This window comes from Atta colombica, unplaced genomic scaffold, assembly GCF_001594045.1.
Source record: "Atta colombica isolate Treedump-2 unplaced genomic scaffold, Acol1.0 scaffold112, whole genome shotgun sequence".
NCBI lineage: Eukaryota > Metazoa > Arthropoda > Insecta > Hymenoptera > Formicidae > Atta > Atta colombica.
The window spans coordinates 876,274-892,385 of record NW_017259198.1 but is presented as its reverse complement, the minus strand read 5'-3'; the positions used below and the strand labels follow the sequence as shown (position 1 = coordinate 892,385).

Here is a 16,112-nt window from a genome sequence, read left to right as displayed (position 1 = left end):
AATTTATTTTTAAAATTATAATTTTTAAGAATTATATAATTACTATAAAATTAAATTAAAAAATTATAATTTAAAAAATTACAGAATTATAATAAAATTCAAAATATACAACAAATTACAAGAGAAAAAGAGATGCATATTTGAGGGATATTTATACATAATGTTTTAAAAAAATACTGGTAATTTGAAAGTATTTGGTAGCATTATTTTACGGTTAGGTAAAAATCTTTCTTTTGCCTTGACATTTTTATTTAACTTCGTCCTGAACACATAAATATCAAATGGAAGAATATATCGATTTAATCTCTTTACTATTTCTTTTTGTTCCAAGTTGAAAGAAGAAAACATGTGCAATGTTCTACACAATGTGCTTCAGCAATAAATTCTTTATCAATGTGATGAATAATGTGATGTGGTAAAGAGATAAATGATTAGTACGTGTCGCTTATTATATACTGTTTCAATTTCGGAATATTATCAGTGTATAAAAGAAGAAAAAAAGATTCACTTGTGAAAATTTGTCAGATCAATTTAAATTCCGCCACAATTTTCTATATAATTTCCATATATTTATTTCTATTATTGATTGTAAATAACACGAAAGATAAAATAAAATCACTATTAATTAGAAACATTAAACAAGATTCAAGGATCATATAATCACATGAAGAGAATTTTTTCTTAAAGTTTACCCTGAAAATATGATAGTCGTGGGACAAGTATTTCCAAAAATTTTTTAATGTAAATCTCTTTCATTCATTAATAAAATTATAATAAATAAAATATTGTAAGTTTGATTAATTTTATTAAAGTGCAAGGTACAAATATTGTATTATACCACAACTACTATATTTTCAAGGTAAATTTTAAAAGAAAATTCTTTCCGTGCAGAAGTTATGTTAAATTATGTAAATATATGCGATTTTTCTTTTCTTTGTATTTTTCTTTTAATATTTTTCTTTTAATTGTATTAAAGCACATTTTTCCAACGTTCCTGTTATTGGCTACCAAAGTAATTAGATTTTCATCTTAAATCAGGATTCAATGTGATTTGTTCCGATTGTGTAAATTTCAAAGATATATAAAGAGTTATAAAGTTATATTTAATTTAATAATACATTCTAATTATTCAATTAGAATGTATCGCTTTTTTGCGATTCAAAATATAATATTTAGTACGATTTTCCTAGTTTTTAGTTTGAAAATAACGCAATTCCATTATGCCATAATCTGAGTACCTCTAAAAGTCAAAGAATATGAAAGAATGTTTAAGCAAAATCCCGGAAGATATATTTCAGTTCAGTTCATGTACAACTATAAAAGGTTACGCGGCAACGAACGTAATTTCGATTCATCATGAACCATTCGCTATTGAATCGAGATTTTCTCTTCAATGCCATATCATTGAGATACAAGGTCGAACTGTATAAGGATAATGGTATTTTGAAAGCACGATGTGCAGCACTTTTGTATGTTTTCTAAAGCTCCATAAAAAAGCAACATTAATTTTTCATCTTGTTGTAATTATGTAAAAGTAAAATGCTATCATTTAAATAATTTCTTAGAAATCATGAAGATATTGCTTTTTTTTCGATAAAATTCAAGTTCTAGACGATATCGGAAAACGATAAATAAGAAATAATAGATTTCTTATCGCGATGTTATACTAATTACAAGCGTACATAGTAACAGATAATTACAAATTACATCAATGCATCACGTGTACTCAGAATTTTAAAAAAGTCTAATGAGTTTCGTCACTATGCAGTATTTATTCAAATAATAGGCAACGATAAATGCTGATATATTGATATATATTAATATACTGATACATTTATATACATGTTTGATAAGTAATGATAAAACTCTTATAAAAAAGGATAGAGCGGACTAAACTGAGTCGAAAAGTCCTCTACCATTTTATAATTTTCGCAATAATTAACAAAATATCAATTATTAAAAATCATCAAATATTGGTTTTCAGTAATTTTTTACTAAAGTAAACTGTCAACTTTATAGAAAAACAGCAAGAAATAAAAATTGTTTATTTTCTTTTTTATGGAGTTCTAAGAATTTTTTCAGAATTTTTTATTAACTTTTTAGTACTGCATTTTCTTATTGGCAACTATTTTTCCAACATGAGAAAATGTGGTACTAAAAAATTCTAAAAAAATTCTCAAAACTCTATGAAAAGAAAATAAACAATTTTTGTCCTCAACAATTGTTGATTTTCGGTAAAGTTGATAGTACTTGAGTAAAAAAATTATTGAAAATCAATACTCGGCGATTTTAGTAATTAATATCTTGTTATTGCAAAAACTATAAAATAGTATAGAACTTTTCGACTTAGTTTAGTCCACTTTACCTCTAGGAGAGTTTTATCGTTACTTATCAAACTCTGTGTATATACAATATTTTTGTAGATATTATACAGTTAACGCATTTCCGAATTGCATATGAAAGAATGCATAAACAATATTCAACGCATAAACACAGATAAAGATATTACAACATATGCAATTTTAATCAAAGAATGGTTCAAATTAATTAATTAGGGATTAACTAATGTGGCGACTCGCCACCAGAGATCCAATGGGACTCGACTTTAGTTGCTATGCTAATAAGAATACAATGCATAATATTAGAGATATTCTATGGAATCATTCAGTTTGAATAATATTTGTGTTCCGACAAGCGTAGGTGTCTTCCCGGTGTCATTTAAATCGAATGAAATACATATATTCTCTGTCCTAGCCTTGATCCCAACTTTATTCATAAGCGAACAACCGGATAGCCTCATATCGTCCATACACAGCGAATACGAATATTGACATGTGTTGCCATATCATCCATGTTCACTACTTCCATTTCTCTTTCTCTTTTGCCGAATCATGAAGATCTAGAGAGTCAACGACGTGGATTGACCTCCAGCGAACAGAGACGGTTATTGACATACAAGGAAAAGCATCGTTGCAACAAGAAGCGCGAATTGCCTCGGTGATGATGAGATATTGTCACGGTTGATGATTTCTAGGAATTAAAATTCCCGCGGCAGATGCAGAGGAACTTAATCAAAACTAGACGCTCTCAAAGAGAGTTCTTGTGCGAAATTCTTATTATAAAGAATTGTAAAGTGATAAAGTAGACGAAGAAAATACGATGAGTTTGTGTCTGCGTAATTTATGTGCAGTGTCACTTTCTAAAGAGAGTGTTTAGGGGAGTTCAAGAGAAATTTAAAAAACCTAAAATACGCAACTGCCAGTTTGCAGACTGTACCATTTGTTAACCATACGGTAAATTACAACGGGTAACAGCGCGGTCGGAGACAAAACAAATATGTTCTTCGAGTACAGAGTACGAGAGATAAATACCGATAACACAATGAGATAAAGCACAATATCTTTTGCGATAAAAAAGGAGAAATAACGCTTTTCTTAGGAGTTAAACAACTTCAGATGCGAGGCAGAGGATAAAATTTATTTAATTAAAATGTTATTTGATACGTGACGATAGATTTTTAAAATAAATTAACAATAACAATTAAATTAAAGATATCTCTTTCAAGAGTTCCAGTCTACAAAAATACTTGTTTCGTATTTTTGTAATAGTTTGTATTATTCTTTTAGTCTTTTCTCTTATTTTTACATGTACTGAAAATTTGTTTAATATATTTACTTATATTATATCATATTATATTACAATAATACTTTGATTATAAAATAAAATAAAATATGCTATGCAATATTAATATTACATTTAAATAAAAAATAATATGAATCAATATCTTCATTTATATATAAAAGATATTGATAAAACAAAATAATTTAAAATACCATTAAAATAAATGCATAATACTTATCGCAATGTAATAAAAAAGTTACAAATAATTTCTATATTATATTAAATAAAATATAAGGATGCATATGTCTCTATATGTATATATAATAATAAAATATAAAATTGCATATATGTGCCATTAATGTTATTATACGTCTAATTATATAGCTTTGCATACAATTATTAAATTAAAGAGATCAAATTCTCAATCTGTCATCGTAGCTGCATATGTTACTATTAATTGCAACGATTGCGCATTGTGTAATTTCCAATTACGATGCGAAAAGCATTTATGTGATGAAATAAAAGCATCACGACAGAAAAAAAATATATACCGATCTTCATGAAAAGGTAGAATCCGAACGAAAGGAATGTATTTCTCGCTTAACATTCTCATTTAATGAGTAAAGAGATTTTATAATCCGTGCACGTTTGATGATAGAAGCTGTACGTAATAACCAGCAATAATTATCATAACCGCTGGCATACTACACCAATCAACTTGTACGTGCATTTGCTTCGGAGACGCTAACATTTTATCAATGTCTAGAATTTCTAATATAAAAAGTAAAATTCTTGGATTATTAATAAAAAATTATTTAACTATGCTATAAATTATTTAAATTGCTCGATATAATCGCTATTATATTATTGTTTCCAATTTTCTTTTAAGCTCATGTTTACGAGAAGCAATTTGTCATTTATTTAACATGTTAAAAATACAAATAACATTAGAGCACTCTCGTGTTAATTAGTCCTAAGTGAATCACAATTGTTTATCAAGATAAAACGAACGACAAAACGGACTTGTAATTCCTATTCAAAAAGCAAAATATGCTTCTTCGAAGAACGCGTGTTTGCATCGTGCTGTAATCGGACACGCTCGCGTATGTCCGACGGAATGTGTTGGATTGAAGGCGTGGGCATTTGCAAAAAAATATCAGACTGCATGCGCGATACGCTCAACGCCAATATCTCTTTGCATTTAAAATTGAAACGCGACTTAAATTACGATAGTCGCACTGCAATCTCAAAATTATTATTGTTATTAGCAGAGGCTGTTATTATGAAAGGGAAAAAGATTGATTGACCAACGCAATATAATTGCTTCCTCTCACTCGCATTGCGTACGCCTATGCAAAATATATAAGTAATAAACTAACTGCATTGATAAAGAAAACGCGATAAATTGATGAGTTAAGTATTACTTATATATACGGAAAACTATAATCGAAATAAAAAATTTTCCAAAGAGTTACTTATTTAAATAATGTTTTATGCGTTGGGACAAAGTGCAAAAAATATTGTTATATTTTGAATACACAATAAGTAAGAAAGAATGCCTATACCGGTCAAAGCTGGTTCTTAAGTGCTTTGAATAATTTCTTAAATGCTTTGAATAATTTCGTCATGAATCTATATAATGCATGAAATTATTATATAGACATGTATCACATATACGGTCTTAAAAAATCGTTTATTATTGTTATATTTGTTATTATTTCAGGATAAGATAAGATAGTTTACATATTATTTTTTCCTGGCATTCAATCTTTTTTTTGAGCACAAAAAAATTACGTTTCAGATATATAAATTCTCTATAATCATTTTTTAAAGATAAATTTTTAAAATATTTTAAAATAAATGTAGAAAAGCAAAAAATTTTTAAGAAATTTATCCTATCTAAAATCTGTGTTTTCATGCTTATCATATTATCAGTAATCAATAATCAGTATTATTTTCGCTCAGTTGATGGCTATTCTTCTGTATTTATTCATTTTTATACTTTTATCTAAATATAATATTTTCTTTCTATGAATGTTTCCTTATAATTTATTATTTCAATTTTACTAGTATCATCATTTTTACGAATCAAAATTGTCTAAAGCACCGAGACGTCAAGATTTCGTGGGTCTTTTTCGAATTAGGTTAGTTTCCTGCTCTCTTGGACCCGCCGGCAATTTGGGACTCGAGAGGAGGAGCTGACCACCTGCGCTTGCTTCGTTTCGAAGCAAGTAATTCTACCTGGTTTAAACCCCGCCGAGAAGCCGTCAAGTTATCTTTGAGAGATCGAACAAAGACTCCAGATGGAACTCGTGGGTCCTATATTTAGCTTCCGCCTCTTAAATTCACGCGTAAACGCGTATGTTTGTTCACTTTACACGTTCAATCTTCCTCTAGATACATTCCACTAACGATGATGTGTCGATATTCATCTTTTCTCAAGAAATTTCTCCGAGTCAACAAAGAAGTGCCCATATGGCATTGAAAAGAACGGAAAGTTTCGTGAGGGAACCATGGACCTGAATATCTTCTTTCAGCTGGTCTCAATGAAACGTAGTTTCATCACGAAGTAACCAAAACGATCGTTCTGCTGGTGCGAATGTCAAGCACATACATAATTCGCTTAATTCATCCAAGATTATTCGATTGAATGATCGAGAATTAGGATGACATTCTAAGAATCAAGATCTTAATCTTATCCTTTGTTCAATCGCAATTCAGTTTAAAAGAATCATTGAGAATAAATATCGACATATGTATGATCCGCACATAGTCCAGCGATCGTTCGCTGAACGAAGTAAAGCTCCAGTAAGATAATTCCATTGTCATCAGATGACAAAAAGCATCTCGAGTGACTATTGCGCAGCGCGTTGGTTGTGTATTGTAAATTCTTCAAGAAATATAAATAGTAAGAGTAACATTATCAATTAATTAATATTATCAATTAATATTAACTAGTCGTAATTTTTTCAAAATGCTCATCATGATAAAATTGCTACATTATTTGTTATTTCAATTTTTTGATTAAGATTCTAGTATCGTCTATACATATAGCAATCGAGAGCTTCTCAGAACTGGTCTGCGTCTTTCTGACGCGCAAAAATAATTGCCCGATTTCAGTATTTACAAGTCACCACAGTGTTTCTACCGCATACCGATGTATTTCTTATATAGGAGATACATGTTGCTGATAAACTATTCCTCGCGCTCCTGGCATTTGCATCTCGAAGTTGAAGTGAGTCCGCGCCAGGAAATTGTTTACGCGGAAGCATACGAGACATTATACTCGCATAAATCCCGCTCTAAAAATGAATGCATGGTCAATTTTTGCCGAGTCGGATCAGCTTCAGGAATGAAATGCAACGCGACACAAATAAAATTGCTCGATATATCTGAACGATAACATGAGAGAGAAGGAAAGAAAAAGAGAGAGAGAGAGAGAGAGAGAGAGAGAGAGAGAGAGAGAGAGAAAGAGAGAGAGAACAATGAAATATTATTTCTTCGCCCAGTCGCTTCTTAATAAGAATCATTTTTACATTATCAAATTCTTATGGATATATTCTTATAACCTAATTATTGTTAAATCTTACACTTATTGTGAAGAACTGATTTATAGCTACTTGCTGAATCAAACAAGTGACGAAGAAAGTTGCTCTACAAAAATCAATTGTTAAATTAATATAAAGGCAAAGCTTGTGAAGTTACATCTTAAAATCATTTTTTACAAAATCTCACTGCATTGCTCATCCTATGTCTCTTAATCTGTGCTCACCTGAAAATTTCCAATTACTTCAGTTCTGATTACACTCGTGATTACAGTGTTTCGTCGGACACAGATTTTTCGGCTTGTGAGCGAGAAACATTGAGAACCACGATTGATAAAAACGTTCGGTTAGAAAATCGATCTTCGTACCTTGAAAAGAGCTTGTGTCATACAACCCTTGATAAAGAATACGTGACTGATAGAGGCGTATGTCAATTGAATACATGTAACGCATTTAGCTTGAATGTTACCTAACAAAAAAGTAATTATGCTGATGCTTCAGTGTTTTAATTTATACGTTAATAGACATAAGTTATTTAAATTAATCAAAACTCTTTGCTTAACTCCTCACTTAGATTGTACATACTATAATTTTTTATTTCAATCATCGATCAATTTTCGAGACAATAATCCCCCTTCACATCAGTTACGAAGTTGTTCGTCCCACATACAACCAAATACGTTCGTAATCAATGCAAACAGGTTTCTTTCTTTGTCGTTTGTGTAACATTCATTATGTATAAATAATATTATAAGAATATTATAATAATATTATTGTAATGGAATAATTTCTGTAATAATTGTTGTGATTATTATTCCAACAATTTTTTCTTGTAGATTAATGCTCAGTATATAATGTAAGTACAACAGTTTATCAATTAGCTTCAGCATAATCAGCATTTAAGCTACATGAAAATGAAATAATGAAACACATTGCGAAAAAAAAATGTGATATCTTTTTATTTGACGGTATTTCCTAGTAGAATATTTCTTTGTGTCTCTGATTACGATAATATTGCATAACAATATGTATTTAATAACATATTTAATAACTCGTATGTTTAACAAAGATTTCATTTGTAAGGGATATTTCCCATCTGTTTAAGGACTACTATTGTTATTATCTATTGACTATCCAAAACTAGGAATATACAATCTCCGGATCGATTCACTAAAAATTGATTTTTTGCAAAAAGATAGTTTCAAAATAGTTTTTGTTGCTAAAAAGAAAAAAAGATTCCTTATAAAGAGATTGGTTTAAAATAATCTCTTTTAATTAGAAAAATTAATTTTTCGCAAAATAGATTAGTTTAAAATTGCTATTGTTGTTTGGGAAGATCGATTCTTTTGAAGATCGGAATCCTTGTCCAGAGCATACGTTTTTTCATCTCCGTTTATTAAAAAGTCCATACCAGTCTATTCACATATGTGCCAGAAGTCACGCCAGTCTGCAAACTGTCACGGTTATCTAACGTCAGCGTTCATAGGTGGGGCAGTAACGTTGTACAGTAACGCGAACAGCGGTTGCCTCGGGTGTATCTCATTCGTTAAAATCTCATCACGAATGGAGAGTTTGGATTGTCCCTCGAGCTCGTGACGCGATCACTTTTGAAAATCATCGAGGTAAAGATATACTCTTCCACGAAAATTTGATTATTTGAAAGTCTCAATTATTATTTCAACGCTATTTAATAGATAATTCGATAGATTAGAAATTTTTGAGTTAACAAATTTTTAAATAAATTATATTGCGTTTTTAAATAAATTACATTATGTATAAGAAGGATTACGATCCTCTTCGCTTTTATAGCATTAAAATAACATAGAAAATAACATACGGTTCCCCTTTTATGAAGAAATGATTTCCCTTTTACGTCTGCAAAGAGACATCCGGTTCGGTAGAAGAAATAGCACATCCGGTTCGGTAGAAGAAATTTTAGTGTAATGATTCGAGGTACTCCGGAAGAAGTTTTCTCTTGTTTCTTTGTAAACTGCGAGTTTCCGTTCTTGCACTTGATTGCACCGACACGAACATGTAACGCCCCAACGCAACACTCAATCTCTTGAAAACTTTAATACAACTTAACACTATGCTACAGAAGAGTGAAGAATTGTTATAACTAAGCGTTATAGAGCGTTATAAATTAGTGTATATAAAAAATCATGTACAAAAAGGATATAAATTCAATAATAATTGATAAATTAAAATTATATTTTTAATAAATTAAAAATTACATTTTTTAAATGTTTGTAAATTGTCCGTTTTGATATTTATGAAATATGTTTCGGAAAGTTCAACAGAACAATGTTTGCTTTGTAAAAGAAATTGGTCGGCAGATGTTATTTGAGAACGGACAAGAAAAAGTTTCACGTTACACAGACTTTAAAAGTGATGCACTCCCTAAGTTTCAATTTAAAAAATTTTAAAGATGGTATTAAGAAAAATCGCTATTTAATTATTCTTTAAGAAATAAAAAAAAAGTATTTTAAAAAATAAAAGTAAAACTAAAGCATTCTTATAAATTAAAATTTCAAATACATTACTTTAAATACTAAGCGTCATTACGATCTGAATATTAAGATTGAACTATTATATATATTCATATAAATGAATTAATTTCTGAAATGATAATTGCTTGCCGATATGATTGTCGGACTTTCAACGCAATCAATCATCTGAAATATTAATAATCCCCCCAAATTTCTCAAATTTGATCTTAAAAAACTGTAATAATCTTATTGCGAAAAATATTGCCTGTTGGGAGTCGAACCCGGATTTCTTGCATTTCGTTCTAAGCCTTTAGACTATCGAGACCTTACGTAATTATTAATATTTCAGATTGATTGCGTTGAAAGTCCGACAACCATATCAGCACGCAATTATCATTTCTGAAATTAATTCATTTATATGAATATATAATTCAATATCTTAACATTCAGACCGTAGTGGCGCTTCATATTTAAAGTAATATATTTAACATAAACGGCTTGTTTCCAATCTTATTAAAATTTATTTAAAATTTCAAAACAAATAAAAATTCTAAAGAAAGATTAAAATCGTATTTAATTAATTATTTAATTATATGAAAAAATATATATAAATTGTAATAAAATATAGACTTTATTTTATTTTTGTATATAAACTAAAAGAACGATTGCAATTAATAAATAATAATGAAGATGTCAGAATTGATTAGCACGAATATCTTTGTTTTGCGCTAGAACTATGAGCAAACATCGCATATAAAATCTTTATCTTATCAAATAACGAAGATTGATTATTTTCAGAATAAGCCATAATATGGAGATCTCAGCAGCTTGGCTGCTGACCATCTTCTTGGCGGTTACCACTATTACGATCGATGCATCAACTGTTTCGCCACCAATAGTCGGTTCAGAAAATAAAACGACTGTCGAATCTACGAAAACTACACCGAAAAGCAACTTTGTAGATTACGCGAGACCCTTCACGAATGTGAAGGACATACTGATGCAAGAGATCCAGACTTTAGACAAAGAAGCTACCGATGCTAAAGTAAGATTTTTTCATATGAAGAACATTTATTATTTTATATAACATTTTTCAATCTCTAGTGAAATAAGCGCGATCATATCTTTCTACATAAAAAAGAATTCAATTATTTTGAACTTATGCCTAACAAATTATTAAATATGGTGGATAAAAATTTTCCAATTACTTGCATTTTCCAATCACTGCAATATATAAACATAAATATTGTAATACATCTACAATTAAACAGAAAATTCTTAAAATTCAAACATAATTTAAAAAATCGAATCCTGAAATACGATCAGTTTTAATTTGATTTTTGCTTTGTTATTTAATTAAGCTACACGAAATCACGATTAAAAAAACGTTTATTTAGATTCAGGAAGAGGTGGCGAAGACTTTCAAGGCCGAAGCACAAAAGGACAGCATAAACTTCCGAAAGACCTCTAAACCAATCAAGCTGAATGTATCAAATTCGCTTCTAAAGGAAAATGAATTGAAGAAACTCGAAGCTACGCCCTACGAGGACGACGACGAGGCAAACTTCGATGATGACGATTTCAGCGATGAAGAGTACGAGGATGACGGCCTATTGCCGGTGGAAGATGATGAAGAAGTTATGACACAGTGCCCTGATTACTGTAAATGCGCCGGGCAATACGCCGCTGCAACAACTGCAACGTATGTTTCTAATCGAATCATTATATAACTGAATAATGTTCCCTTAGCGCGACGGCAGATAAAGAGTAGATAGCTTCCTACAATACTTAGAGCGCAATCATACGACACAGTTTTCTACATTAATAAAGAGTTAATAAAAATCAAATGAATATTCCGATCTCAATACAAAATTTTATCATTTTCGTAAAGTTCAAGGACCCAAACGATAAAATGAGATAATTAAAAAAATTACGTTATCTAAGTTGTGATTTTATTTAATTATTCTGATATTTTTTTTTACATCACAATGACTTCCTTTATGCTTTATAAATTTTTTAACATTTTAATATTAGTTATATATAATTAGTTATATATAACAAAGTCATGGTCTTCTGCAAAACAATCGAATTTAAATCGAACAAAAGATTAATTATAATTTGTCTAATATTAGAGATGACAATCGCTAAGTAGTTACATTCTAAAAAATATGAATGTGGATTTAACAGCATGCGGTTAATATAATCCTCACTCTGATATTGATACTAACATGATGTATATTTGAAATCTATATATTAGATTATCATGTTGGTATTAATATAAGTGAAAATTATATAAACACCATGATGATATTAAATCAATATCCATATTTTTAGAATATAACATACAGTAAAAAAAAAGTGTTTAATTTTAAAATATTAAAATGTTTTACTTTTGTCTCCATTTTTAAAATATTCTTTTTAGATATAAAGATTTAGTTTTAAATTTTTCTAATAAACAAAATATGTATTTAAATTTAAACGGTAAAACTTTTAATATTGAAATATTTTTGCTATTATATAAATAGTTATTTTGCAGAGTTGTTTTAAATGTAAATATTTAAATACTGCATATTTTACAATGTAGCTAAATAGAATCAGTCAAGTAGACAAAAGTAACGTCTTTTACGTCAATGAGACGTCATTAAGACGTCATCTTGCCACTTAAGTGTACAAATTTTCCATTAATTATTCCCATTCTTTTCTATTTACTATCTATAGATGCACTAAACTGGTAAATGAGCAGTCCTTTGGATCAAGTATTGCTCATTTGCGCATCGAAAACGCCGGCGAAATCCGACTGGGACCGAACGCCCTGCGTGCTCGCGGTCTTCAGCATGTGGAATCCATCACTATTGTCGACACACGCATAGTCGAGCTAGATCGTACGGCCTTCAATGGCATCACGTACCTATTCGCCGTAAACTTGACACGCAATGGTTTGCAAGACATCCACCCGAACACTTTCCAGAACAATACGCAACTCAGCCTGCTCACGATCGCCGGTAATCCGCTTAAGCACATGCATGATTCTAAGTCGAAGCATTATCTGTTGCACGCACCTTCGGTCACTGATTTCGATTTTTCAAACAATGGAATAATACGGCTGAAACGCACCGCCTTCTCCAAGATGCACAGCCTCAATTTCATCAATTTACGTGGCAATCGACTAAGAGAAATTGACAGCATGATCTTTGACTCGCTGGACCAACTCATGGAAGTGGACCTTTCGGATAATATCCTGGATGAAATCCCAATCGATCTATTTGTTGATAAATACGTTCAAATTCTTCGTGTCGCTGGTAAAGAATGACAACGTGAATCATTATTTATCAGTACACAATAATTAAAATTATAAATGCTTAATTGAATTTAACAGAAATGATAAATTTTAATTTAATTAGTTATCATCTAATGAGCAAACTGTAAGATTTTTTAACCGTTGAGAAATTAATTGATATAGAAAAAATTATTTTTAGGAAATAATCTATCGACGTTGGCCACCATAAGTTCCTCGAAACTGACGATGCTCGATGCCTCAAGAAACAAAATTAAGGTAATCGGTAAAGATGATCTAGAAGGCGTACCACTATTAGATCAATTATATGTCAAATCAAATAATTTGAAGAGAATCCACCAGCATGCCTTCAGCAATCTCGAGCAATTACAATATTTGGATATCAGTGATAATAAGCTTTCCTTATTAACTGAGCATCATTTCAAGTCTAATCCAAGACTACAGGTTCTACTGATGAACGACAACCCCGGTTTGCAAATTCTGCCAGTTTTTAAAACTTATGACTTGCAATTTAATACGTTCAGGTAAATATATCATGTGCCATTTTATTTTAAGAACCAAATAAATTAATCTATATATGTATATCGCAATAATAGTTTAATTTAACAGCATTACCCGTTTCGAATGCGCGAATTGTGGTCTGGACAACCTCAAATCTGGAACGTTCGACGAAATGCCGGCATTGACTCGATTAAAGCTAGCAAAGAATCGTCTATCTGCCTTACCCGATGGATTCCTGGATAATCTTTCGTCTCTTCGTGAACTGGATTTGTCCGATAATAACATCAATGCTCTCCGACCCAATATGTTCCGCGGCGCCATAAATTTGAACAAACTGAGCCTCGCTCGTAATCCATTGAGAACATTACAAGTGACGCCGTTCCTAGATCTTCCAAGCCTCACCAAATTGGACGTGAGTCGATGCAACCTCGAACGCGTTTGGAGTGAAGCTAGAGTACCATTGAAGACTCTTCGGTACTTAAAAAATTCTGTGTTCTTCCTCGTGAATTGTTGTATTTGAGGATAATTTTAAATATAATCTTTTTTTAATATTTTACAACATATCTTCTGTATTATAAACAAAATTATTCTATGACATTGTAATCAAGATATTCATTGATCAGTGTATTATGATGTCAAAAGATTCACTGATCAATGTATCTCACATTTTCGCTCTTGTTTAGATTTTTGTCGGTTCGTGGTAATCTTCTACGACGAATCACCGTTGAGGAACTGAGAGCCACACCACATCTCACTGGTCTGGATTTGTCGCATAATCCTTTAGATTGTGATGCTGAATTCACTGAATCTGTGCAATGGCTTACCGATCGTGGTGTTGCACCTACAGAGGTACTTGAGTGAGTATTCAAGATTAGTCGTCAGTTAAATTTTATAGAGAACATCTCTCAATCTATCATGTTTTTATAGACTTATCAATGATAAATATGACGATATTGAAGATATTGATAATTTTATGGACGTCAATCAGTGGACAGATTTAGCGAAGATAATTTGCGATGGAATCGATGACGGTCCACCAGCAAGATCACCTCCTGGCAAAGGCACACAAAAAGATATTCTTCTAAATATTGATATTGTAGAAGATTCCGATCCTTTATTGAAACATGAGCTTGACAACAATGAGGTAAAACGATAATAAAGAATGTCCTTTGATATATGTTTTAGAAATATTTTTTTTATATACTTCAATTATTTATTTCTTTTAATATAATTTTTAATTTTATATAATTTATTATATTATTTCCTAAATTAAAATAATAATGCTGGATGCGTTTATTGTAGAAACTCAACATCGATCACGGCATGCAACATATCGATGAGCCGCGATTAACGGAAGATCAAGAATACGATGCAGACTTCGCAGTTACCACTCAATATCACACTTGGTACAACTGGAAACCGAGTTTCAAAATTTGGTTGATTTCCGGTACTGTTCTATCTGTTCTGGTAATCTTTTTGTTGGTAGCTCGTCTTGCCTGCTGCTTGGCGAATAAACGAGGACGAGGTCCTGTTATCAGGCCACCCATGATCCTTCGTCAAGGTCTAGTTGACAACAAAAACTGCGGTTTGGTATATAAACCTTTACAGGAGGAAATAGCCACGCCTCACATGCCAAAACGCGGTAGCTTCTACTCGAGCAGTACCTTCCATTACGATAAAATCGTACCAGAGAGTGTATAAGAGAACTTATCTCCTGATTAATTAATTGACCCATTACTGGGCAATCTACCGATGGTTGGTTGTGAACAACGAATCGTAGAAAATCATTTTGCGCTGTTCTCGCGAATCAAGAGAAGTTCTCAGACTGTTATTCTAACGACGAAGCCGATGAGAATAATTAGGCAGATTTTTTTGACCACGTAATTCATAATATATAATCCTGTTGGTAAATTGATTCGTTTTGATTAAAAGAATATAACTGAGTATTTAATTCAACCTCTTAGAAAGGAATACGATTGATCGTAATATTTTTCTTCTAGGCTTTGTCGTGCCCTCAAAGTTGACATAAAATACGTGGTTAATAAACGTTTATTGTTATATTATTAACTCAAAGATGCCTGATAGAAATAGTTATATATCTTAAAATAACGAATAGTTATAATATATCTTAGATATATAACTGCAGTACTGCGTTACAACCATATATAAATATGTAGCTTTTGTAAGAAACAATGAAAAATTAAATTATTTTTTACAAAAAATAGAGTTACAAAAAAATACAACAATGTACTTATTTATAAGCTCAACTAACAGTTTTACTTGATTAAGTAGCGAAATTTGGAGAACAATTCGAAGAAAAGCAGTACTGTCTAAGAAGCACGTATTTAATCAAATGAAAATGAAATGTAATAATAATAATAATATTGCGTTAATTAGACATAAAGCATGTCTATAATTGGTAGTCGGTGATGAGAGAATTATATATGACAGATGTAAAATTTTATACGAAACGAGAGAGCTTCCTGTAGGATGTCCAGTCATAGTAATATATGCCAACAATAAAACAATAATTATGGTGACGATGTCTTCATTCAGTGAGAATTCAAAAATTTACGTTGAAATTAATACTTTGTACGTACGTTATGTCGCTATGCACATCTCTATTATATATATTATACACACACATATAAATATATATAT

The 16,112-nt window shown here is 30.8% G+C and overlaps 1 protein-coding gene across 3 annotated transcripts in view; it reads left to right on the top strand.

Annotated features, from left to right (window-relative positions):
* LOC108694055 (protein artichoke) overlaps positions 1–15,989 on the top strand; it is an 18,805-nt gene extending 2,816 nt beyond the window's left edge. For 2 of the 3 annotated variants that reach the window (XM_018203308.1, XM_018203307.1), the window contains exons 2-9: positions 10,454–10,700; positions 11,053–11,357; positions 12,374–12,954; positions 13,132–13,474; positions 13,560–13,925; positions 14,135–14,308; positions 14,379–14,595; positions 14,754–15,989. In XM_018203308.1, coding sequence (XP_018058797.1) covers positions 10,467–10,700; positions 11,053–11,357; positions 12,374–12,954; positions 13,132–13,474; positions 13,560–13,925; positions 14,135–14,308; positions 14,379–14,595; positions 14,754–15,152 — 2,619 coding nt within the window. In that variant the 5' untranslated portion in view covers positions 10,454–10,466 and the 3' untranslated portion in view covers positions 15,153–15,989. Of the gene's footprint in view, positions 1–8,737; positions 8,789–10,453; positions 10,701–11,052; positions 11,358–12,373; positions 12,955–13,131; positions 13,475–13,559; positions 13,926–14,134; positions 14,309–14,378; positions 14,596–14,753 lie in introns of those variants that run through there. The other variant, XM_018203309.1, reaches the window with a different exon arrangement.
* The last annotated feature ends 123 nt before the right edge of the window (positions 15,990–16,112 follow it).